This window comes from Rana temporaria, chromosome 12 (assembly GCF_905171775.1).
Source record: "Rana temporaria chromosome 12, aRanTem1.1, whole genome shotgun sequence".
Classification (NCBI taxonomy): Eukaryota; Metazoa; Chordata; class Amphibia; order Anura; family Ranidae; genus Rana; species Rana temporaria.
Genome location: NC_053500.1, coordinates 18,460,005 through 18,485,451, shown reverse-complemented (window position 1 = coordinate 18,485,451; position 25,447 = coordinate 18,460,005). Strand labels below are relative to the sequence as shown.

Below are 25,447 nucleotides of genomic sequence, written 5' to 3'. Positions count from 1 at the left end.
TACAGGCACTGATTCCTGTACTTACTGTGCCTCCTGAAACTACTCCTCTCAGTACCTCTGTAGTTCAGAAGAGAGGCTCTGAGAAATGTGTGACACAGCATTGCCTACTCACAGGGCATAGTGAATACGTGTTATAAAATTCAAGGATCTTCACAAAGCAAATTTGCAAACATCATTCTGATTAATAGGAGTAGACTGGAAATAATTGAAATGCAATGTGCAAATTAGTATATGATTTTACATTTTGACCATAGACACACGTTAACATATGTGGCCCGAGTTGCCTTACCAATTGTGTCTGTTACAATACAGTTTTATGTGTCTATTGTGTGTGACAAGTATATTGATGTGGCTGCTGTATATTAGCTTATAAAGGAAAAAAGTTTTCATTTTTCTCTGATAGGAAGTGACTTGCACATCGCCAATCTTCTCACGCCTAAATGCTTTGCTGAAGCTGGTAAAATGGAACCAGATCAACTGTTGGATGGATTTGGTCCCCTTCAACCAGCTGCAGCTGTGCATTGATCACGCAGACGCCTGTTCCAGCCGGAGGATGAGGAAGATTCGTCACCAAGAACTCAAAAGACAAACGGCCACCGGGGCCACTATCGATAGTCGAACGATAGCGAGTGACGTCTCAGGACACTTCATCAGCCGCCTCTGCTCTGATCTGGAGGGCAGTGCTTGATCCATTAAGTGCTTGCTATAGTCAATTCTGTATAAGTGAGGCTTTAGACGATTAATAATCTCAATATCCTCTTCGCATTGATCTCAGCACTGTGTAGGGAGTCAGGGAAATGGAGAGCGTTTTAAGAAAACATGTTATCATTGTACTGGCTGCAGCTAAGTGCATCGTATATGCCTCTAAGGCTGCATTCACACCTGAACGCGGCGTATGTTACCGCGATTTGCCGTGTCAAATTGCAGCGCTTTGTCCCGCGATTTGCCGCAACAAAACGCGGAATTTTTTAAGTCTAACATACGCCGGAGGGGTGATCAACATTGTCGGCTATGCCGAACGCCGCCTGAAAAAAAGGTCCGGGACTTGTTTTGAGCTTCAGGCGTACAGCGTTTCGGCGTGGAGATGTGAACCATCTCCATAGCCGACAATATTAAATCACCCCTCCAGCGTATTGCAGGCTGCAATAGCGTCGCGCTACAGGCGACAATACTCCTAGGTGTGAATGGAGCCTTAAGAGTAAACAAGTGTTAAACTAGTCATATTCCATGGTCAGGGCCTGAGACTGGGATCACATGTGATTTAAAGCGGTATTTCACCCGCAAAAAAAATTTTAACATTAGATTGATGCTCATTTTGTCTAGGGGAATCGGCTAGTTTTTTTAAAAACGAAGCAGTACTTACCGTTTTAGAGATGCATCTTCTCCGCCGCTTCCGGGTATGGTCTTCGGGTCTGGGCGTTCCTTCTTGAATAAAAGGGTTCCGACAGGCTTCCGACGGTCGCATCTATCGCGTCACGATTTTCCGAAAGTAGCCGACCGTCGGTGCGCAGGCGCCGTATAGAGCCACACCGACGTTCGGCTTCTTTCGGCTACTCGTGACGCGATAGATGCGACCGTCGGAAGCCTGTCGGAAGACTGTCAATCAAATAGGAACACCCAGTCCCGAAGACCATACCCGGAAGCGGCGGAGAAGATGCATCTCTAAAATGGTAAGTACTGCTTCGTTTTAAAAAAAACTAGCCGATTCCCCTAGACAAAATGAGCATGAATCTAAGGTTAAAATTTTTTTTGTGGGTGAACAACCGCTTTAAGATGTAAAATGATGATCTTGTCCTTCTATCCCTAACATGCCACTAAAGATAATATACATATACAATGGGATTTATTTACTAAGGGCAAATAGACAATGCACTTTACAAGTGCAGTTGCTCCATAGCTTAGTAAACAAGGTGATGTTTCACTTCACAAAGAATACCCAATCATATACAGTGGAACCTCAGATTGCGAGTAACGTGGTTAACGAGCGTTTCACAATACGAGCGCTGTGTTTCCTAAAATCCTGACTCGGTTTGTGAGTGCTGTCTCGCAAAACGGACAGGATTTAGCCCAAAGCGGTGTGCAGTACCGCGCTTGGGCAGAGGTGGGGAGCGCTGGCGCCGATGGGCGCTGTTCCGGAAATGGCCGGAAAGGCCTGAGGACAGTTCGGCTGACCTCAGCAAACCTCGGAAAGGCTCGTGAACGGAGTCTTTCCGAGGCTTACCGAGGTCAGCCGAACTGTCCTCGGGCCTTTCCGGCCGTTTACGAGGCTCTTCGGCGCCCCCCGCCTCTGGCCGGATGCGGTATTGCATGCTATTGAAGTCAATGCGGAACAAATTATTTTCGTTTCCATTGACTTCAATGGAGAAACTCGCTTTGATATGCGAGTACTTTGGATTACGAGCATTCTCCTGGAACGGATTATACTCGTAATCCAAGGTTGCACTGTACAAGGAAAAAAAACAGCATTTTGCTTGCACAATGATTGGATGAGGGAAGTCAGCAGAGCTTCTCCTCATTTACCAAGCTCTGGAGCAACTGCACTTGCAGAGTGCACAGTCTATTTGCCTGTATATCCTCTTTACATTTTTTTTCTTGCAGGGAAGGTAAATCGCCCCCTTCCCACCCACATAATGGTTTGTCTGAATTCTTCTCAAGAACACTGAAACTGTATTAATATAAGGGGATTTCTTCTGCCCCAAACTACTTGATCCAATACCTTATTAGCATGCAGGTAATGCCTTGTGTAAAGGAAATGTGTCAATTCTGTATAAAATCGTATTCTATTTTGTATGCTTTGCATATGTATTGCACACTCCACTCATTGTGCACACGACACTAATAACATTTTCATTACAAGTTTGAATTACTTTGAGTCCTGGTTAGAATAAGCCTGCCTATGTTACGCCCCTTATTACCATAGAAAAACTATTATAATATTAATGCGATTTTTTTGCTATCTGTATCCTATTAGGGATATTTCCCTTTATTTCCTGTCCCATAGCCAAAATAGAACGTAGAATGAAATCTCTCCAGAGTGATGGAATCTTTTGTTGTCCTCAGAACTAAATCTGGAAGATTCCCCCTCTATTCCTGTTCTTGTAACAACACAAAATTTGGGATTAGCTTTTACTTTCACTCTCGATAATAACAATAAACAGGACACATAAAGGTTGATTTACTAAAGGATTAGAGATGGTTCACTTTTACTCTTACATGCCCTTTAAAGTGGATAGCCTCAAGTGATATACAGAGATGACAAATCCTTCTACATATGTTGTACCTGTTTATCTACAGCTTTCACACGGACGGACTGGTCGAGTGCACCGGTCAGTTTTTCAGGCGGACCCAATCGGACCACCCACTGGCCTCTATAGAGCGGCAGATGTCAATGGACTTTTGTCCATTGACACCTGCCGACATCCAATCTGATACAGTCCGCTAAAAACAGAGAGATGGATCGGATGGCAGGCCGATGGAAACAGCCAGGGGGTTTCTTTCTATCTGATCACCCCCATATAGGAAAGCAGGCTGTATCCACTGATGCAGAGTGAACACAGACCTATCATCTGCCTGCTCAGCAGGGATCAGCAGAGAGATCGCTGCTGAGCAGGCAAATCTGGCAGACTCTGACATTGTGAAAGGGGGCCTAAACACATAGATCAAGGCTATTTCTCAGCCCGAGGAGGTAGAGGGCGGGGATCTGATGTCACACTGCACATCATAGAGCAGAGAACCGAGTGTAATCTGAGACCTGAGTGGAAGGAATAGAAAAAAAAAAACTCTACACAGTCTCATATGGAAACAGGCACAGCTGAGGGTGTCAATCATCTTCTGTGTGCTGGTGGAAAAGGGGGGGGGGCTGTCTCCTGAGATTCTGTGGTGTTGGAATAATCTGTCAGAAGTGATTAATACAGATAGAAGAGATTGACTGGGTCTTCTCAGTGAATACATCTTCACCTTAAAGGGGTTTTCCACACTTTTTTTAAGTTTATTAAAAGTCAGCCGCTACAAAAAGTGTAGCTGCTGGCTTTTAATAAACTGACACTTACCTGCTCCACGGCTCCAGCGACGCGCCGGCCGGCGCCTTCATGCCTAGTGTGGGCACCCGGCAGTGACAGCTTTCGGCTTCATGGCCGGGCACCCACTGCGCATGCGCGAGCGGCAGTGCGCATGTGCGAGCGGCGCCGTCCGATTGGACAGGCGCTCGCCTACAGGGAGGGGCTGTGAAAAGGCGATTAAGCTAATCGCCTTTCCAGCCCCTCTGCGGAAGGAGGAAGTGGGACAGGAAGTCCCCTTGTCCTGAAGCCCCCACTCCCCCCCAAAAAAATTACATGCCAAATGTGGCATGTAAGGGGGCGAGGAGTGGGTTAAGAGGAAGTTCCATTTTTAGGTGGAACTCCTCTTTAATCTGTTTGCTTAGTTAAAGCGGAGGTCCGCCTAAAAATAAAATATGTATATTAAAAGCCAGCAGCTACAAATACTGCAGCTGCTGACTTTTAATAAATGGACACTTACCTGTCCAGGGTGCCCACGATGTCGGCAGCCGACGAGAAGGGGAATGACTCCCGCAAGAGTCTATGCCCAGAAGTGGGTGCAAATACCTGTATTATATTTATTTCCGAAAAGCGGAGGTTCACTTTTTGTGTGGACCTCCGTTTTAACGTTCTCTTTTCCTTTAGTAAATCAACCCAAGTGTGTGTGTGACTCTCTACGGGGCACAGAAAGCAATAAAAACCTGACAGGTCCCTCTCTACTCTATCCAAAACGAAACAAAAATGCCTTTAGTTATACTTTAATGCAGAGACAAGCTTTGGTGGAATGGGGCAAGGTGCCCAGAATCCCACTTTGATCAGGAATGCTGTATAAGGTACTAATTGATGTCCAAATGTGTTTGCAATTTCTAGCAGGGTAAATGTACTCAGTTTTTTTTTATAATTCTTTAATGAATTTTGTGGCTTATATTTTTAATGTTCACTACCTGGAGTTATTTGAAAGTTTCCAGGATATCAAAATATATTCAATATGAGCATGTCGTTTAATGGCGGAGTTGGATTCCTCGCTTTCAAAATCTTGTGCCTCTGTAATGCATTTCTTTTTCTCATTAAATGCCATTAAATGTCTGTGTTCTACAAAACGGGATTCATTGTCATCTTTTATCTATTATTATGCAGAGTATGCCTTTGTCAAATGTTTTCACATGACCTAAAATAACATAATCAATAAAAGCATGCAGAGAAGTATTGCAGATTGAGGGATTTACCAAGGCAGAGCAAAGGCTCATGAAGTACAGTTCAAGTGAAGTGCTAAGTACAAGCACTGAATATGAAGGATTCATCTTCAGGTCACTCTACAGTTACCGTACACATTTACACTATGTCGATAAAACACATTTTATGTACATAAAAAAAGAATGTCTGAAGCTGGGAATTACTAAACCTCAGAACAATAATTTGAAGAGCCTCCATGCATTGGCCTGGATACGGAATCACTGGGATCTGATCCATCCCAAAACAATAACTCACACCGAAGTTCACGTATTACATCTGCCAGCCAGATTCAAATCTCTGAAATACAGAATTCCCTTTATACAAAGGAATTGTCGAATGCTATTAAATAACCAAATCATCCATTTAGCAGTCAATAACTTATGTCTGGGTAGTCCCTGCTCTGTATTAACATATCCTGATATAGGAGTGCCAGCCCACATTCTGGCACTGGAGAGAGGTGGAAAGGATTACCGGCTGTCATGGGACCATACAATAGGGCAAGTATAACTCTTTTATTTAGATCATCCCCTAGACAAAATTAGCATTATATTCTTCATCAGCTCAATTTTATTTGTTGCGTTGCTGCCCAGAGTTTTCATTTAAAGTGGATTTAAACCCCCCATGCACCCAGTGAAGTGAACAGCCTCAGATGATACACAGAGATTAAAGTGGTTGTAAAGGCTCAAGGTAAAAAGCCTTTTTTGTGCAGCAGCCCCCCCCCCCCCAATACTTACCTGAGACCCATCCCAATCCAGCGATGTGCACAAGAGTAGCGGCTCTCCCAGGTCTCTTCCTTCTCATTGGCTTAAGCCTCGTACACACGACCGAGTTTCTCGCAAAAAACAGTAAGAAACTTGCTGGGAGATATTTTTTTGCCGAGGAAACCGGTCGTGTGTACATTTTCGTCGAGGAAACTGTTGAGAAACTCGACGAGCCAAAAAGAGAGCAAGTTCTCTATTTCCTCGACGGGAATGGAGAAAATTGGCTTGTCGAGTTCCTCGACAGCCTAACAAGGAACTCAACGAGGAAAACGATGTTTCGCCCGTCGAGTTCCTCGGTCGTGTGTACGAGGCTTGAGACAGCAGTGGGAGCCATTGGCTCACGCTACTGTCAATCACAGCCAGTGAGCCAATGCATAGAGAGTGGGGGCAGGGCTGAGCTGCACTCAGTGTTTGAATGGACACACAGAGCAACAGCTTGGGAGCAAGGCCCCTTTTACACGGGTGAACAGTTCAGGATGCTCCGTGCACCTCTATGGAGCGAAGGATGTCAGCGGTGACATGCCCGCTGACATCCGACCCGCTCCTATCCGCCAAACTGTGAAGGATGGAAACCCTATTTTCCATCCGTCTGGCAGATCGGTCCGTCTTCATCCGATCCTCCATAGAGGAGAGCAGGGCTCTGACAGGTCGGTCCCTGCAGTGTGCAGAGACAGACCTGTCATCTGCTTGCTCATCAGGGATCAATGGAGTGATCCCTGCTGAGCAAAACGGAGCCAGTACACTTACACATCCGTGTGAAAGGGCCCCCTAGACTGCTCGGGTGCCCCCATAGCAAGCTGCTTGCACTCGGCAGGAGGGAGGGGCCAGAAGTGCCGGTGGGGGACCCAAGAAGGGCTGGTAAGCATGAATTTTTTTTGAATTTATAATTCTGCCTTTAATATCAATTTAATTTTTTTACTTATTATAGGCAGTATATTGGCTTTGTTTTTTTGTTTAGTAAGGCTGCCCAGTTAGGGAAGCCTTGAAATAATTTTCAGTTTTCAAGGGACCTCTGCTAAAATAATTCAATGGGGGTGGGGGTCAGTGTGAATAATTCCCACACATTGGTGGTCAATGGAAAGAATGTCCACACTATGGTCAGCTTGATGGACAATGAAAAATATCATTAGTGTCTTGCTGCTGGCTCTGACGTATGGCACTGGACCAGTAACTATGTAGGCACCATCAGATGGGAGGTCAATCAGACACAGCTTAAGCAACCTCTAGAGCAGCCTTTCTCAACCTTTTCAACACAGAGAAACCCTTGAAATAACTTTACAGTCTCAGGAAACACCTGCTAAAAAATACTATATCTACAACTCATGATACATTAGTGTGATGGTCAGTGGGAAGAATTCTCCTTACACTTGTGGACATTGGGAAGAATTAGCCCTTTATAGATAGCTAAAAAGTGTATCAGTAGAAACTTATCTGAGAGGTGCGAATTGCTTAAGCAACCCCTAGCAACCTCTGGATAAACCCTAGGGTACAATTGAACCCTGCTTGAGAAACCCTGCTCTAGAGGAACCTTAGGGTTCCACAGAACTCTTGTTGAGGATGGCTGGCTTGGACTGAGACATTCAGTTATAACAATGACATTAAAACTAGGATTGCTGCAAGGTGTACATTACCCTAATTAAAATTAAACTAAAGTTTAGCTCTCACCTGAAAGCAGGCACCTTTCTGTCATTCAGAATGAGCACCTTGCAGGCCCTGAACAGGAGGACATGCTAGAACTTTTAGTTCTTCATCAGCATGACAAGAGTCATATTGCCTCTGCCACACAGTCACATGACTTCCTCTGGGTCTGGGTACTCCTAGGCTCCCAATCAATCACATTGACTGCTTCCTGCCTGGTATATATTTAGAGCAGCATCAATACTGTTTTCTAGGAAATCAAAGACGTATAGCATGCATCTTCTGTACACTTTGCTTTCTCCTTTGCTATGACCTTCCCCTCAACTAAGAAGTCCCAATAGCGTCTAATGAGCATTGACATTATGCTAATGTATTAAAGGCCAAATGCGGGTTTCTTGTCTAATCAAGCTCGCTAAGAAAACTCATGTGCTGTCTTCCAGGTTACACTGGAAATTATTTACTGAGAAAACAGAAAGGAGAGTGGGACCACCGAATACAGCGATAGCTACAATTATGGCAACTGATTTCAGCAAATGGCTAACAGTCTAAAAAATAAAGATGTTTGCCAGTGAGCAATAAAAAACAAAAATAAAAAAAACTTGAGATGCATACAAGGATTATGGATGACCTGCCTAATACTTCAGTTTTTCCTGGAGTTTGCCTTAACTCTCTTTAACAGCCACCCCCCCCCCCCATCCATAACTGTGTGAGTTATGATGTCATTAGCCAGTAGGAAGGTGTGTAAGGTGGGGTGATGGGTGAGCAGGCAAATGAGAATTTTTGGGTATGCCCACCATGTGAAAGTTGTATATTTTCTGTCTATTCACTAATAATTTCCAAGATCAGAGTACAGTAATGCAGAAGTCTCAAGGCTAATTTTATTTAAGCTACCCTTCGACGCTTAGGTTTGGGCCATAATATGTAAAAAATAAATCAAAGGGATATACAGTTGTGCTCATAAGTTTAAATACCCTGGTAGAATTTATGATTTCTTGGCCATTTTTCAGAGAATATGAATGATAACACAAAAACTTTTCTTTCACTCATGGTTAGTGTTTGGCTGAAGCCATTTAGTATCAATCAACTGTGTTTACTCTTTTTAAATCATAATGGCAATAGAAACTACCCAAATGACCCTGATCAAAAGTTTACATACCCCAGTTCTTAATACCGTGTATTGTCCCCTTTAACATCAATGACAGCTTGAAGTCTGTTGTGATATTTGTGGATGAGGCTCTTTATCTTCTCAGATGGTAAATCTGTCCATTCATCTTGGCAAAAAGCCTCCAGTTCCTGTAAATTCTTTAACTGTCTTTCATGAACGGCACGTTTGAGATCTCCCCAGAGTGGTTCAATGATATTGAGGTCAGGAGACTGAGATGGCCAATCCAGAACCTTAAATTTATTCTGCTGTAGCCAATGACAGGTCGAGTTGGAATTGTGTTTTGGATCATTGTCATGTTGGAATGTCCAAGTACGTCCCATGCGCAGCTTCCTGGCTGATGAATGCAAATGTTCCTCTAGTATTGTTTGATATCATACTGCATTCATCTTGCCATAAATTTTGACCAAATTTCCTGTGCCTTTGTAGCTCTCACATCCCCAAAACATCAGCGATCCACCTCCGTACCTTTCATCGTAGGCCTTGTATACTCCTCTCCAAATGTAGTGTTTATGGTTGTGGCCAAAAAATAATTATTTTGGTCTAATCACTCCAAATGGCTTTGTGGCAGAAGGTTTGAGTCTTGTCTCTGTGCTGATTGGTGTATTGTAAGCGGGATACTTTGTGGCGTTTGCATAGTAATAGATTTATTCTGGCGACTCGACCATGCAGCCCATCTTTCTTCAAGTGCCTCCTTATTGCGCATCTTGATACAGTCACACCACATGTTTTCACAGAGTCCTGTATTTCACCTGAAGTTATTTGTGTTTTTTTTTGCATCCCAAACTAATTTTCCTGGCAGTTGTGGCTGAAATTTTAGTTGGTTTACCTGACCTTGGTTTGGTTTCAACAGAACCTCTCATTTTCCCCTTTTCTGATTGGGGTTTGATTGATTGGCATTCTCAATTCCTTGGATATCTTTTTATATCCCTTTCCTGTTTTATACAGTTCAACTACCTTTTCCCGCAGAAAATTATTTTGCTTTCCCCATGACAAAGAACCCAGAAACGTCAGTGCAGCACTGGATGAAAGATGCAAGGGTCTGTCAGGAGTCCAGAAACACATTGACCTTTTATACACATACACACACACACACTAATTACAAACAAACAGATCACAGGTGAGGAGGGTTACCTTTAATAGCCATTCAAACCCCTTTGTGTCAACTTGTGTGCATGTTATCAGGCCAAAATCACCAGGGTATTGAAACTTTTGATCAGGGCCATTTGGGTAGTTTTTGTTTCCATTATGATCTAAAAGAGTAAACACAGTTGATTGATAATAAATGGCTTAAGCCAAACACTAACCATGAGCGAAATAAATGTTTTTGTGTTTTCATTCATATTCTCTGAAAAATAGACAATAAATCATAAATTCTGCCAGGATATGTAAACTTATGAGCACAGCTGTATATTCCTAACAAAGCTTTGAGCCATAAATGTGTCTCAGAATATCTTTCTCTTTCCAATGGCACCAGCCAGGAGCTCCTATTACATCAAAAAAAGAAACAACCCTGACATCACAGGATGTTCCGCTGAACAGTGCCAACATAAATTTGACACTTATGCAGATTACTTACTTTTTATTATATCTATACAGTACCTGAGACTTCCCTACCCAATTTACTCGCAGAACTTCATCGCTATGGAGAACTTCTACATTAAGGATACTCTAAACAAGTGACAAGCTATGAATATTTCTGTCCCTGTATATAAAAAGAATATTCCATTTGCATGGACAATTTCATCGTTCACTTACTTGGGGAGCGCTAACACAAATGCTTGAGGCCAACTTTCTCCCCCTCTTGTCCCACACTCACGAGGACCTTGAATGCTGCAGTACCAAATATTTCTCCTGCTTTGGTAGGAACAATTAAATAAAGATGAACATACTTCCTAGTCTTTTGTACTTATTTCCAGACCATCCCCATACATACCGAATACCCAGTGGATTCCTTCTGGCAATAAAGAGAGAACTTCTTCAATTCATATGGGGAGCTATATTGAACAGAACAGATCGTGCACCAAAAAGTCATGGAGGCAACATATTGCCTGATCCAGTGCTTTATTACAAGGTCTCACACACTGCAAGGTTCTTAGAATGATGTAGGAATATACATAGCTCTGAAAAAATGTCAGGCCAGATTCACGTAGAGCAGCGTATGTTTAAGCGGGCGTAGCGCAGCTCATATGCGCTACGCCAACGTAACATAGAGAGGCAAGTACAGTATTCACAAATCACTTGCTCCCTAAGTTACGTCGGCGTAGCGTAAATGGGCCGGCGTAAGCCCGTTTAATTCAAATTAGGAAGGTAGTGGGCGTGTTGTATTAAAATTAGCCGTGACCCCATGTAAATGAATTCCCGAACGAACGGCGCATGTGCGCGCATGCTCAGAATCACGTTACATATACTCCCTAAGATACGACGGCTCAATGCGTTCGACGTGAACGTAACCTACGCCCAGCCCCATTCACGTACGACTTACGTAAACGACGTAAAATACGACGGCTGTTCCGACGTCCATACCTTTGCATGGGTTGCCCCACCTATAGAGGTGTTTTATCTTTACGCCGGATGTACGCCTTATGTAAACGGCGTAGCTTACTGCGACGGGCGCAAGTACGTTCGTGAATTGTCGTATCTCGCTCATTTACATATTCAACGCGTAAATCAATGCAAGCGCCCCTAGCGGCCAGCGTAAATATGCACCCAAGATACGACGGCGTAGGAGACTTACATCGGTCGTAGGAAGCCAAAATTCAGGCATATCTTAGTACAAGAATACGGCGCATCCATGTACTTACGCAGCGTATCGGCGTAAGTCTTTGTAAATCTGGCCCTTTGCTCTTCCTTTGAACTTCCTGATTTAAGACATGTGTCTGTACGACCTGTTTGCCAGATTATTGTGCTCTCTAAAGCCAATATCTCGCTCTTGTCACTCCTGCTGCCGTCCGTATCTTCGCTACCCCTTGTTACTGACCTCGACTATGTTTCTGCTTGATCCCAACCTGTAACCACTCGTTGACAAATTTTGGCTTGTTTACTGACTACCCTTCTTGATCCCTACCTGCTATATCTGCTACTGGACCTCGGCTTGCTCACCTCTTTGTGGGACGATCCTGTGGACTGCGACCTGGTACTAGCATGCAACAAAATCCATCTCCACCATTAGGAGCTCTGGGGAACACCAGCTTTGCACATCTAGAGAGTGAAATTTCTGCCTATTCTCCTTTGCAAAATAGCTCAAGCTCTGTCAGATTTGATGAAGAGCATCTGTGAACAGCAATTGGATTTAGGTCTGGACTTTGACCGAGCCATTCTAACACATGAATATGCTTTGATCTTAACCATTTCATTGTAGCTTTGGCTGTATGTTTAGGGTCGTTGTCCAGCTGGTGAACTTCCACCCCAGTCTCAAACCCTTGCAGACAAGTTTTTTTCTAAGATTGCCCTGAATTTGGTTCCATCAATCTTCCTATCAACTTTGACCAGCTTTTCTGTCCCTGCTGAAGAAGAGCTTCCCCACAACCAAATGCTGCCACCACCATGTTTCACGGTGGGGATGGTGTGTTCAGGGCGATGTGTAGTGTTAGTTTTCCACCACACATAGTGTTATGCTTTGAGGTCAAAAAGTTCAAATTTGGTCTCATCTGACCAGAGCACCTTCTTCCACATGTTTTGCTGTGTCCCCCACATGGCTTCTCGCTAACTGCGAACAGGACTTCTTATGGATTTCTTTTAACAATGGCTTTCTTCTTGTGTCTTTTCCATAAAGGGCAGATTTGCGGAGAGCACGACTAATAGTTGTCCTGTGGACAGATTCTCCTACCTGATCTGTGGATCTCTGCAGCTCCTCCAGAATTACCATGGGCCTCTTGGCTGCTTCTCTGATTAATGCTCTCCTTGCCCAGCCCAGTCAGTTTAGGTGGACGATGTCTTGGTAGGTTTGCAGTTGTGCGATGCTCTTTCCATTTTTCGGATGATGGATTTAACAGTGCTCTGTGAGATGCTTGGGATATTTTTTAATAACCTAACCCTGCTTTAAACTTTGCAACAACGGCATCCCTGACCTGTCTGGTATGTTTCTTGGCCTTCATGATGATTGTTAACTAAGGTTCTCTAACAAACTTCTGAGGGCTTCACAGAACAGCTGTATTTATAGTGAGATTAAATTACACACAGGTGGACTCTATTTACTAATTAGGTGACTTCTGATTTGAGTCAGGGGTATCAGAGTAAAAGGGGGCTAAATACAAATGCACACCACACTTTTCAGATATTTATTTGTAAAAATAAATAAAAAATAAATGATAATTTTCCTTCCACTTCACAAATATGAGTCACTTTGTGTTGGTATATCACATAAAATATACCCAATAAAATACATAACATTTTTTGATTGTAACATGACAAAATGTGGGAAATTTCAAGGGGTTTGAAAACTATCTACAGTAGTCGATATAAACTCTTTCCAAATGATTCCTTGATGTGTTGGCAATGCAACCAAGGGTAGAGGGTGTTCTTACCCATCTCCTGGAGCTGCTTTGTGCTACGGACCCTTTTCTGTTTGCCTACTTAATCTTGCTTGTATTGTGTCACTGATTGTTACCAGATCTCCCATTTCACCATTTTTGTATTTTCCTTATATGAAAATGTTGACTAAAAATGTTCAAAGTCGTCTGCCTGTCCTTCTTAGACATAAATGTACATACTCTGCCACAACACCTGAGCATAAATTGCTTGGTAAGCTGCAGATATGCAAATTTCCAGGCAACAGAATAAACCTTGTATGATCTTTGCTTTTTTTATTGCTTCTTGTCCATCATAAATGCCACCCAGTGTTTTGTTTATGAAAGGTTCATAGGCGTTAAATGCTTTATGTGTATATGCTGTACTCTATACATGAATGCATTATGAGGTTTAGATACAAGGTGACCCCTGTAATGCATTTTGTTGTGGCTCGCTTCATTTCTTTGTTTTCTCTGCTAGTTCTTACTCAGCGTCACTGAATGTTAATGTGCTGACGAGTGGCACACGCCTGAGATTTATAGGGGACCTTCCGCTGATGTCTCTGTCAGAGGGGTCACAAGCTGTAAATCACCAGTTTTTAAACTGTAGTGAAAGTCTCTGAAATAGACTGAAGAGATCAATGCTTATTCTACTCCATTCCTCTCTTCTTCCAACCCCATCTCTCTCGGCTGTCTCCTTTGGTAATCTACAGGCTGCTGCCTTTTCCCAGGGGAAGTGGACTGTGTCAGCGCCACCATTAATAAAATCCTGCTTGGGTAATGATAATTAAGTTACTTAAGTAAACGTCAAATGGGGTAAGCGGGTGCTTTCAGTGAAATGAATTGGAGAGATTCAGTGCTCAGATATATGTACTGCACCATAAAAGCTAACTATATGTTATCTTGATTTACACAGGAAAATAGTGATACCCTAAGCATAAGGATTAACACATATAAGATGAATTGTTGCAACAGGAAGCCTCTCTAGCTGTTCTGTAGTTAACGGGCCATTAAGATAAGGATTTTGCCCGATTTAAGGGCTCAATGCAGTGGTCACACCCAGGCTACTCTGGTGATGATAGTGAGTGATTCTGTCATAAGAAGTGGTCATTTAAAGCTTTCTAATAGAGCCTATAGGAATAGGTGAAGAAAGTGTCACACAGCTGATTCTTTTGTATATTCTATTAGTCTTTACAGGTCACAGGTAATTAAGGTACTATCACATACTGGGTGCTGGAGGCCAATGGAGAGAGGGCTTCCCTAAGTTCTGGACTCCCCTGGAGGTGAGACAGGAGGAGTCGGGCACAAAGTAGCACAGGTCACCTGTGGAGTTCCTTGTAGAATGACTCAAGGATACTGCACATGTATTGAGCAGAGGCAGCAGGCAGATGGAGCCTGTGAGGTGTGGCAGGTCACCGTCTGCAGAATCACAGTGTCAGAAGGATAGTCGGTACAAGCCAGGATCAGGAGCCAGGTGGATAACAGAGCAGACAAAGTCAGGTGGAAAGCCGAGGTCAAATACAGAAGCAAGCAGAGGGTATCCATAAGATAAGCCGAGGTCGAAGACTGGAACAAGCAGGAGACAGGTCAGGAACAAGCCAGGTCGGTAACTAAGCATCACAGGAGCAAGGGAACACAGGAACACAGGTAACAGGCTGAGGATCAAACAGCACTTCAGCGAAAGGCTGGCTTCCTTATAAAGGCCCATGTGATGTTCTGATGTTCTCTCCCTTTTGTTTTTTGTTACGCAATCTTTATTTAAAGTTTTCATCATTTAACATACAAAAGGTTATAAAGCAAAACTCCATATGTCAGTTGTGTTTTACAGTATAATGATCGGAAAAAGGGGAGTCGAGGCAAGTAGAACATCATAACCATAATTGAACTGATGAACAAAAACATAAATGTATCACCTCAAGTAAGCCATTACTGCGTGATGCTAAAGGTGACTTAGACCCTATAACGTGGATTAGAATCAAGGAGGGAATAAGGAGAGGGAGGACAAAATGAAACAACTGAAAACAAAACATAACAAAACAACACTCCATGAAATAAGCAGTTCGATAACATGTACGCGAGTACAATGGCCGATCGGGATCGGCTAAGGGTCTGGAGCTACCGTCAGGTGGCGTGGGGTAAGTGAGGCAATACGAACTTGCGGTAATGGTTGAGAGGAATGGTGGGACATGCAGCAGTAACTCCATCTCAATGTCCAGAATAGCCCTTATTTGAGATTGTATGTTTTGCCAGTAGGGTTGTATCTTAGAGCACTCCCACTAAATGTGGAGGAATAAGCCCCTTGATGCCATGTTCCCTCTAGCAAGTGTCAGACTTCTGCTCCCCCTTTTACTGTCCAGTCTAGTACAGGCTGGAGGAGGGACATAAATTAGTTAGGAAAAGTGGACTTTAAAGGGGTTGTAAAGTCTCATGGTTTTTCACCTTAATGACCCCCCATGTTTTTTACCTGAACCTGATCGTTCCAGCAATGAGCACGAGCCCAGTGTCTCCAGCCACTGTCTCGGGTCCTCATTGGATAGATTGATAGCAGCAGAAGCCATTTGCTCCCGCTGCTGTCAATCAAATCCAGTAACACGGGGGACAGGGCAGAGTCCTGCTGTCTGCATCAATGGACAATGGACAGCAGTGGGAACATGCCCGCACAGGTACCCCCATTGAAAGCGGCTCTCATTGGGGGCACCCGATAAAGAGGAGAAGCTAGGAGCATCAACGGGGGGCACCCCAGAAAAGGAGAATTGGAGCCGCTTTGTGCAAAACCACTGCACAGAGCAGGTAAGTATAACATGTTTGTTATTTAAAAAAATAAAAAAATTTACAATCACTTTAACAATATGGCTCTTCAGTCAGTGAATTACTCATCAAAAATAAATATGTTCAATGAAGGACTTTGGCCTTGTCCAAAAGTACTAAGAAGTTAGTTAAGTCAATACCGGAGACATGCCCCTGTATCCTACATAGGGGGCATGTCTCCAGTATTGACCTAACCAAAAAAATAGATAGGACCCATGTGTTTATATGTACAAAAAGATAAAACATCCATTAAAACATATGTTTAAGTGCATCAATGGTGATCATCATTTCTAAATTGTAAACACCCTACAGGGGCAATAACAAGAACCAGCTGAACATATATACCTCAATTGTAAAGACTATCAAAATGACTCAGTATCAGGCTGGTAACTTGATGGAGAGATGACTCGTGGTCGACATGTTTCACATCTATAGCTTCATCAGGAGATGAGTGAGGTTCACATTGTGCCATCAAAACAAATTGCTAAAATATATGATGCAAAATATATGATGATCCACAAGTGTTTTGTGGAAAACGATGCAGAGGACCACCAAATGCCCTGTAGCATCAGCAAAGGGGAACTAACCAAATAACAGATCTACCAAACATGGCAGAGGGAAAAATCATGTAATACAGGGACCAACCGACAAGTGGAGCTGAGTGAGAAATGAGGAGTGTCCGCCTCAGATCCCGGCCAGGCTGGAGTTCAGCTTTAAAATATTAGGCGAAAAAATTTAGTTGGAGATTACAATATTTAGAATAAACTGAAAGTTAAGAACAGTATGACTGGTAGCAACCCCATACCAGTACAATGGAACTAACTGCTAAGATCCATACCTCCCCTTCCTCCATGGATTAAAATGTGTATTGGATCAAAATGCAGGCACTGAGCTCACTGAAATGTTAACTGTTTAAAGAGAAATCTTGAATTTGCTGCTGTGTTTTAATCTCTCCAAATCTTTACATGAAAGCAATGCAAGTTTATGAATACGACACTCTTTATTACCTGAGGGCCATAAAAGTATGCAGTATTCCTCTTGGTTATGGCACAGTTAAAACGTAATGGGTGTCACATAATTGAATTAGAATCCTGTAAACGTTCTCCTCTGAGACGAAACAAGGGAACTCCTATTGAAGTTTTTTTTTCAATCACATTTCATGGTGTTTCTAAACAAGGGTTTCGGTAATTATTTTTGAAAATAAATACAGTGAGTGGAGTACAAGCCATCAGTAAAGCAGGCCATAGACACTCTTGGCCATCTTCTGTGACCTAAGTATTGACAGGTACATTGACCATTCATGATTAGGTCTATAGAAAGAAGAAGGAAGGAGGTGAGCTGTAGACACTTCTGAAGCTGGCTTATCAGGAGGGGTCACAGTGCTGATAGGATAAGACTTTCTAACCAGTCTAGTTATTGTTCCACTATATTATCCTCAACTAGCAGTGCTTACTGGTGCCCTGTGTTCATATGAAATCATTGGCCGTCACCACTGCTACTTGGTGCTCATAGTCCACTATGGGCTCATTCCAAATACTGAAGAGCACAAAAGCCCATATTCTGCCTCCTGCATTTTCCATTAAAGTGCAAGAAATACCTGGTAAGGATAGTTACTCTGGCCCTGTATAACCCCAGGAATGAAGACTGTGTGACCTGAGCCAAGTTTCAGTGGGACATTTCACATTTCACTGCTTTAACAGTAACCTTTCTTGGTTTAAGGTTAAAACTCTTTTCACCCAATCTTAAATTGTGACCACGTGCCTTCTTTAAATACCTTAGATTAAAAGGGGAAGTCCAGCCTGAGCTTTTTAGGCTGGGATTCTCCTCTGGGTCACAGGAGTGCAATTCGTTTTTCACTCTTGTGACCTGTTTTCAGCGGAGAGCGGTCTGAAGTCAGCTCTCCGCTGACGTCACTGCCATCAGTCGAGGCAGCGCACCATCCCAACTTCCTAAGTCTGGTTCCGCCAGCTGCCTTGATTGATGGCAGTCTCAGCGAGCCGCTGAGACGACCGTTCCACAGCTCATCGCTCCAATGAGCGTGGAGGAGCAGAGAGGAGAGACGCTGACTGACAGGCAGCAGCTCTCCTCTCTGGGATCTGTGAAAACCGACCCATCTGCGATGTTTGGTGGCTAGGTTCTCAGTGCAGAGACGGCGGGGGACAGATGCAGCATCGGTCTGATGCTGCATCCACATAGGTAAGTAAGAATCTAAAAGAAAAACAAAAAAAACACAATTCTCTTTTAAACAGATTATTATTGTTTATATCTTTGCCTTGAACTTTTCTCCTGTGGAGCTCCCCACTCTTCCTGTGCCTCTGTGCCTAACAGACTATAGTGCCATTTTAGGCAAACATTTTGTGGTTGCCCTTCCTGATTCTAAAGGTCAGCCCAGGAATGACACAACTTTCTAAATCCCGGGCCTACGTACATCTCATAGCCTCTTCCTCTGTACCTTCTTGGCAGAGTACAGAGTGACAGATATCATGGCATATGTTATCCAGCAACAAACTTTCAATACTTACTGCACGCTTTTTTATTTTTTACTGCATATGTGCAACATGAAGGGGCTGCCAGTCAGTTTAAGGCTACATTCTAACCAACAATTAAGGCCAATGTGAAATGTAGCGGCAGGAATCTTTTGAGTGGCTAGGTGTGGCCAACAGCCCGGTTCACTGTGATGCCAGGTTGCAGGCAGCTGCAGCTTTCTGCACAGCCAGCGACTACCTGACCTGTCATTATAGTGCAGCCAGCTGCTCAGAGCCTCAGCAGGAATCAGAAGATTTCAGCACCACAGTTTAAAAGAGAAGTTTGAGGTTTATAAAATAAATAATAATAAAAAAAAACATTTATACTCACCTAGATGCTGCATCTGTCCCCCGCCGGCTCTGCAGTGAGAACTGAGTGATCAAACGCTCTGTTCTCTCCCTCCGCTCTGAGCAGAGAGCCGTGACTGTCAGTCATCTGCTCTCACCTCCAGCGCTCACTGGAACACTGGGCTGTGGACGGGGCAGGAGGGGAGGATTGCTGGGAGGCTGAGCCAGCTGCTGGTCCAGGCTTCTGGGTGGATCCCGACCATATGGTTGGGATCTTTCAAGAGCCTAGACCGGCTCTGTGACATCAGCTGAAAACAGATCTCAGGAGTTCAGAACTGCTCTCCTGTGATCCATAGGAGAAGTATACCCAAAAATGTTTTAGCCAAACTTCTCCTTTAGGGACTTTTGCACACTGCTGCCTGAAAACGCTCAGTTTTTTAATTTTTTTTACGGATCCAAATTCAGCCCACTGTTTTCAATATGCCTGTAAAAACAGGCGAGTAAACATGCTGTAATCTTATGTGAATATGCGCATTGTGTCATTCACAGGAGTATTTCACAGCAGTATTCAGGGGCATAAAAGTAACCCCAAAATCGGCATCTAGAGAGGAGTTTTCCAGTGTAATTTACGCTGCATGTGCGTAAACGCGTCTTAACGCACCTAAATGTGGGCATATGTGCATACATTTATTCTAATGGCTAAAATACATTTAAGAGGTTGTAAACCCTCCTGTTTTTTCACCTTAATGCATCCTATGCTGAGCATGACATGTTTGTTATTTTTTTATTTTTTTTAATTCGAACCTTTAGAATCACTTTAATATTCTAGCCAAAAGTTTACACTCATACTCCTGTAATTGCGCACAAGAGAATGCAACACTAGAGGAATTTTATTCTGACAAGTTTTGTCAGAACAAAATGCAGCATATCTTCATACACACATGTGCATGAGGCCTACAGATCAGTAAAAAAATTACAGAAATCGGAGTCAGTATTTTTTGCGTGTATGTGTGCAAATACTCACAAACAGGTGCACATGCCACACTTCCTTCATTTAAAATAAAGCTAGAAGAATTTTTATGCTTGTGTGTGCGCATACTCAGACAGGTGATATATACAGCCCATACTCGCGTTTTCCTGCCAGGAATGTCTGATACTCATACATCACATCAGTACAGTGTGCAAAGAGAGCTACAAAGGAAAGGTCATTTTTAATAGCATTACATTACAATATTGCTTGCTTAGCAATTGTATATGCTATAGTATTTTTTTTTTTAATTATCACGTTTTTTTTTTCACAAAAGTGGAATTATCCTTTAAAGCTGGGCACATAGGGGAAGATTTGCAAGCCACATTTGCTCACACGTTTGTTGGATAGATTCTTTCTCATCACCACATGCAAGTCTCAATAAAATTTGCCAACAAAAATAATAATAATTACAGACATGCCTAAAGAATATTTTAATTTAACATTCCAACCCACTGGCTTTACAGAAACATAAAAAAGAAAAAAGGTAAGGCCCCGTACACACGACCGAGTTTCTCGGCAGAATTCAGCCAGAAACTCGATGGAACATCGTTTTGCTCGTCGAGTTTCTCGGACGTGTGTACGGGGCCTGACAGTGCTCTCTGCAGGGACAACCCAATCTATACACCAGGTCCACTCACAGGTGCCGAGGCTCGATGTATCCCAACACACTCCAATGCAACAATAGTAAGAAGAGCCGGCAACACTAGAATCCTTGAAGAGACATTTATTGGTGCATCAGAGTGACAATGAAGCAATAATGCTGATGCGTTTCGGCAATAGCCCTAGTCGTAGCTAGTCTGAAACAGATATGACCAAATATATATATATATATATATATATATATATATATATATATATATATATATATATATATACACACACACACACACAAGCTCCACCTCTACATAAATAATATCAATTAAATATGCAAATTTTCTGTGACACTAACCTGATAGGCCAATTATGTAGAGGTGGAGCTTGTATATGTGTATGTGAGTACGCCTATGGCTTGGGGACTTTATACATGCCTGGAGTCAACCTCTCCTAGCAAAACCAAACTCAACAAACTAATTTCCACAACTTAATTTACAGTGGTCACAAAAGCGGCAGAACATAGTCTGTACAGGGGGCCGGGGGCTCCGCAATCTGCCCATTGCATACCTTTCATGCAAATATGGATTATTTTTGATACACACACCACACATGACAGTTTTACGCCATTAACTACTTGGGATCCGCGCTATGGACGAAAGACGTCCACAGCGCGGCTCTCAAGTGCCAAGTGGACGTGTTTGGACGTCCTTTTGTTTGCACTCCCCGTGCACGCCGCGGGGGGCGTGCAGTAGGGAAACACTGTGCCCGGCGCATCGCTGGGGAGCCGATGTGTGTGCCTGGCGGCCGCGATGTCCGCCAGGTACCCGCGATCGGTGGTGACACAGCAGGGACTTGGAGCTATGTGTGTAAACACAGAGCTCCACGTGCTGTCAGGGAGAGAGGAGACCGATCTGTGTCCCTTGTACATAGGGACACAGCATTGGTCACCTCCCCCAGTCAGTGCCCTCCCCCCACACAGTTAGAACACACCCAGGGAATACATTTAACCCCTTCCTCACCCCCCTAGTGTTAACCCCTTCCCTGCCAGTCACATTTATACAGTAATTAGTGCATTTTTATAGCACTGATCGCTGTATAATGGTCCCAAAATTGTGTCAAAAGTGTCCGATACGTCCCCCGCAATATCGCAGGCCTGACAAAAAAAAATCACAGATCGCCGCCATTACTAGTAAAAAATAAAAATCATAAATCTATCTCCTATTTTGTAGGCGCTATAACTTTTGCGCAAACCAATCAATAAACGATTATTGCGATTTTTTTAACAAAAATATGTAGACGAATACGTATCGGCCTAAACCGAGGGAATTTTTATTTTATTTTATTGGGATATTATTATAACAAAAAGTAAAAAATATTGTGTTTTTTTTCAAATTTTTCTGTCTTTTTTTGTTTATAGCGCAAAAAATAAAAATCGCAGAGATGATGAAATACCACCAAAAGGAAGCTCTATTTGTGGGAAAAAAATGATAAAAATATAATTTGGGTACAGTGTTGTATGACCGGGCAATTGTCATTCAAAATGCGTCAGCGCTGAAAGCTGAAAATTGGTCTGGGCACGAAGGGGGTTTAAGTGCCCAGTAATGAAGTGGTTAAAATACAAATACAAATTAAAATACAAATTTGCAATATCAACTAAAAATGATGTTTCTGCAACATGGGTCATTTATTGTAAAATTGACAAATGTTTAAAAAAAAATCGGGGAATTTTCAGAGATGGAACATTTAAAAAAAAAAAAACAGAAGAGTCCAAAAAAATATATATATATATAGTCACAGCTTGAAAGTAAAGCATAAAATGGAATCTAGTGGTTTAGAAAATGTTATGAATAACAAAGAGCTCTCAATTGGGTAGAACTACATCTGGGGGAAATATATAAAGTAAATAAAGAAACAAGCCATCCTCAGGCTCTGGTTCGGTAGTTCATCATTGCAATGCAGCACCACATACTGTACAATGGGGGTTATATAAGGCAAATCCACTTTGCACTACAAGTGCAAAGTGCACTTGAAATTGCACTGGAAGTGCAGTCGCTGTAAATCTGAGGGGGACATGCAAAGAAAATTAAAAAACAGCATTTTAGCTTGCACATGATTGGATGATAAAATCAGCAGAGCTTCCCCTCATTTCAGATCTACCCCTCAGATTTACAGCGACTGCACTTCCAGTGCAATTTCAAGTGCACTTTGCATTGTAAATGTATTCCCTGGGTGTGTTCTAACTGTGTGGGGGGAGGGGACTGACTGGGGGAGGTGACCGATGCTGTGTCCCTATGTACAAGGGACACAGATCGGTCTCCTCTCTCCCTGACAGGACGTGGAGCTCTGTGTTTACACACAGAGCTCCAAGTCCCTGCTGTGTCACCGCCGATCGCGGTTATGTGGCGGACATTGCGGCCACCAGGCACACTCAAATCTGAGGGGTAGATCTGAAATGAGGGGAAGCTCTGCTGATTTTATCATCCAATCATGTGCAAGCTAAAATGCTGTTTTTTTATTTTCTTTGCATGTCCCCCTCAGATTTACAGCGACTGCACTTCCAAGTGCACTTTCAGTGAAATTTCAAGTGCACTTTGCTCTTGTAGTGCAAAGTGGATTTGCCTTTCCTAAATAACCCCCAATATGTCTCACAGACCTAAGTGTCTGTAATCAGAGCAACCAGATCCTGTCCGATGAGACAGCTGAACACAGATTGGTTGCCATGGCCAAAAGGCACTTTTTTTTTTGTTCCTGTTTTTGTGCATAAGGCCCTATATCTCTTCTGCAATTTGTTGCATTATTTATCATTGCCTCTCAGCAGTTCCTTGTGGTGTTGTTGACCATTTGTAGAATTAAATCATTGTATTTAATTGTTGGTTGTCTCTGCCTTAATGAACTCTAGCTCTTGAATTGGCTAATGTAATTAGGTGTGCTAAACCACTGAACTATTTCAGGCAATACAGTACTGAGTGGTTAAAGCTCCACAGGGAGAAGATTAAGAAAGACGGCTAGGAATCGGTGGAAGCACGGCTGCACCACTGGCTCCTGGCAGCTTTATCTTATGTTGCAAGTAGATTTATATATTATTATTATTATACAGGATTTATATTGCGCCAACAGTTTGCACAGTGCTTTACAACATCAAGGAAGACAGTACAGTTACAATACAATTCAATACAGGAGGGATCAAAGGGCCCTGCTCATTAGAGCTTACAATCTAGAAGATAGTGTGTGTGCGATAATAATAGTCCCAAAATGGGACAACACCATGGAATGTCTAGGCCTGGGTATAGGTTACCGATCTCCCAGCAGGCACCCTAGGTCCCTGGTTTGTAAATGATGAGCACTAATGTTACAATGGAACTTTATATATTGCATGTGATAACAACAGTCACAAATGGGGACAACACAATGGCATGGCTAGGACCAGGTATAGGTCACCCGTCTCCCAGCAAGCACCCTGGTTTGTAAAAGGTGAATGCTGATGTTATAAGGGAACTGCAACCAGAGATCTTTTTTTTTTCTCTCTCAGCTGACTGCAAACATCCCCATACATTCCTTAAGCTCCGGTTCACACTATGCAGTGCGGGGAACCGCATGTGACTTTGAACCGGAATCGCAACACATTCCTGTTCAAATCACATGCAAATCTTTAGCAGTGCGATTTGATCCATTATTCTGTATGGCTCAAATCGCACTGAATTTGCACTAAAATCATGAAGAACCATTTTTTTTTGGGCAGCACCAGAATCGCATTGCATGGGTACGCAATACGATTCTGCAAATCACACTGTATTTTGAAAACCGATTTCGGGGTGTCATTAACCTAACATACACGCCTGTATTGATTAGCATGAACAGGGTGCGATTTGCTTGCGGTGCAGAATTTTTTTCAAAAAGTGGCAGCTATTTTCAGCCACTGAGATGATTTAAGAAAGATTTAAACAACTGCCTCTACCATTTGGTTCTGAACAACAACTGATTTCTACTAAACATTAATATGAGTGATATGGATACAAAGGCATCTGCAAATATAACAGCTGGAGTCTTTTCACACAGATCCCACGCTGCTCATTCATATACCTTAGCTGCTGCAAAATACCAAACTCTTTCGGGTGAGTTGGATCATGTGACTTCCTCCCATGAGACAGTTTTTAGTTATACTGTACCACTCACTCATTGTTTTCTGTTAAGTCCCGTACACACGATACGAAAATCGGAAGTAAAATTTTGTCCGACGAACGATCTGCTGATTTTCGGATCGTTAGTACGGTGCTTTCGAAAACAGCCGATTCTGGTTTTTCGTGCAAACTATAACACTTTTGTCGCATGTGAACTCAACGTCAGATTTTCGTTTAATTAGTATGCTTTTTGTATGAAAAAAATCCTAAGTTGCTCAGAAACTAAAGAATACATACAAAACTATTCAACACTTTACGTCACTTCTGAAGTTGTATTCTGTTGTACCAGAATTTTCGGATGGTGAGTAACCTTTCGATATAAGACTGGCATGCAACAAAAAAAAAAACGGATTAACGTTCGTCTGAAAATCGGATCGTGTGTACGAGGCTTTAGGTAATTGCCAGGCAGGTTTCTGCTATAATGCCGCATACACACGACACGTTTTTCGGGTTGTAAAAAATGAAATTTTTAATGGTCTAGAAAAAAAACGAATTATTTTTCAACCTGATCGTTAAAACGGCCTTGCCTACACACGATCATGAAAAAAAAAAATGATCTAGCAAAGCGCGGTGATGTACAACAGCACTATAAAGGGGAAGTTCCATGCGGATGACGCCACCCTTTGGGCTGCTTTTGCTGATTTCGTGTTAGTAAAAGACGATTCGCGCTTTTCTGTCTGTTACAGCG

General features: G+C 42.8%; 1 protein-coding gene and 1 long non-coding RNA gene across 4 annotated transcripts in view; one reads left to right on the top strand and one right to left on the bottom strand.

The window, feature by feature from the left end:
- LOC120919526 overlaps positions 1 to 25,447 on the bottom strand; it is a 120,208-nt gene that overhangs the window by 27,977 nt on the left and 66,784 nt on the right. The window lies entirely within an intron of this gene.
- LOC120919525 overlaps positions 1 to 25,447 on the top strand; it is a 112,321-nt gene that overhangs the window by 60,872 nt on the left and 26,002 nt on the right. For 2 of the 3 annotated variants that reach the window (XM_040331726.1, XM_040331727.1), the window contains one exon: positions 404 to 860. The exons of the other annotated variant lie outside the window; for it this stretch is intronic. In XM_040331726.1, the coding sequence (XP_040187660.1) occupies positions 404 to 688 (285 nt within the window). In that variant the 3' untranslated portion in view covers positions 689 to 860. Of the gene's footprint in view, positions 1 to 403; positions 861 to 25,447 lie in introns of those variants that run through there. 3 annotated transcript variants of the gene reach the window in all.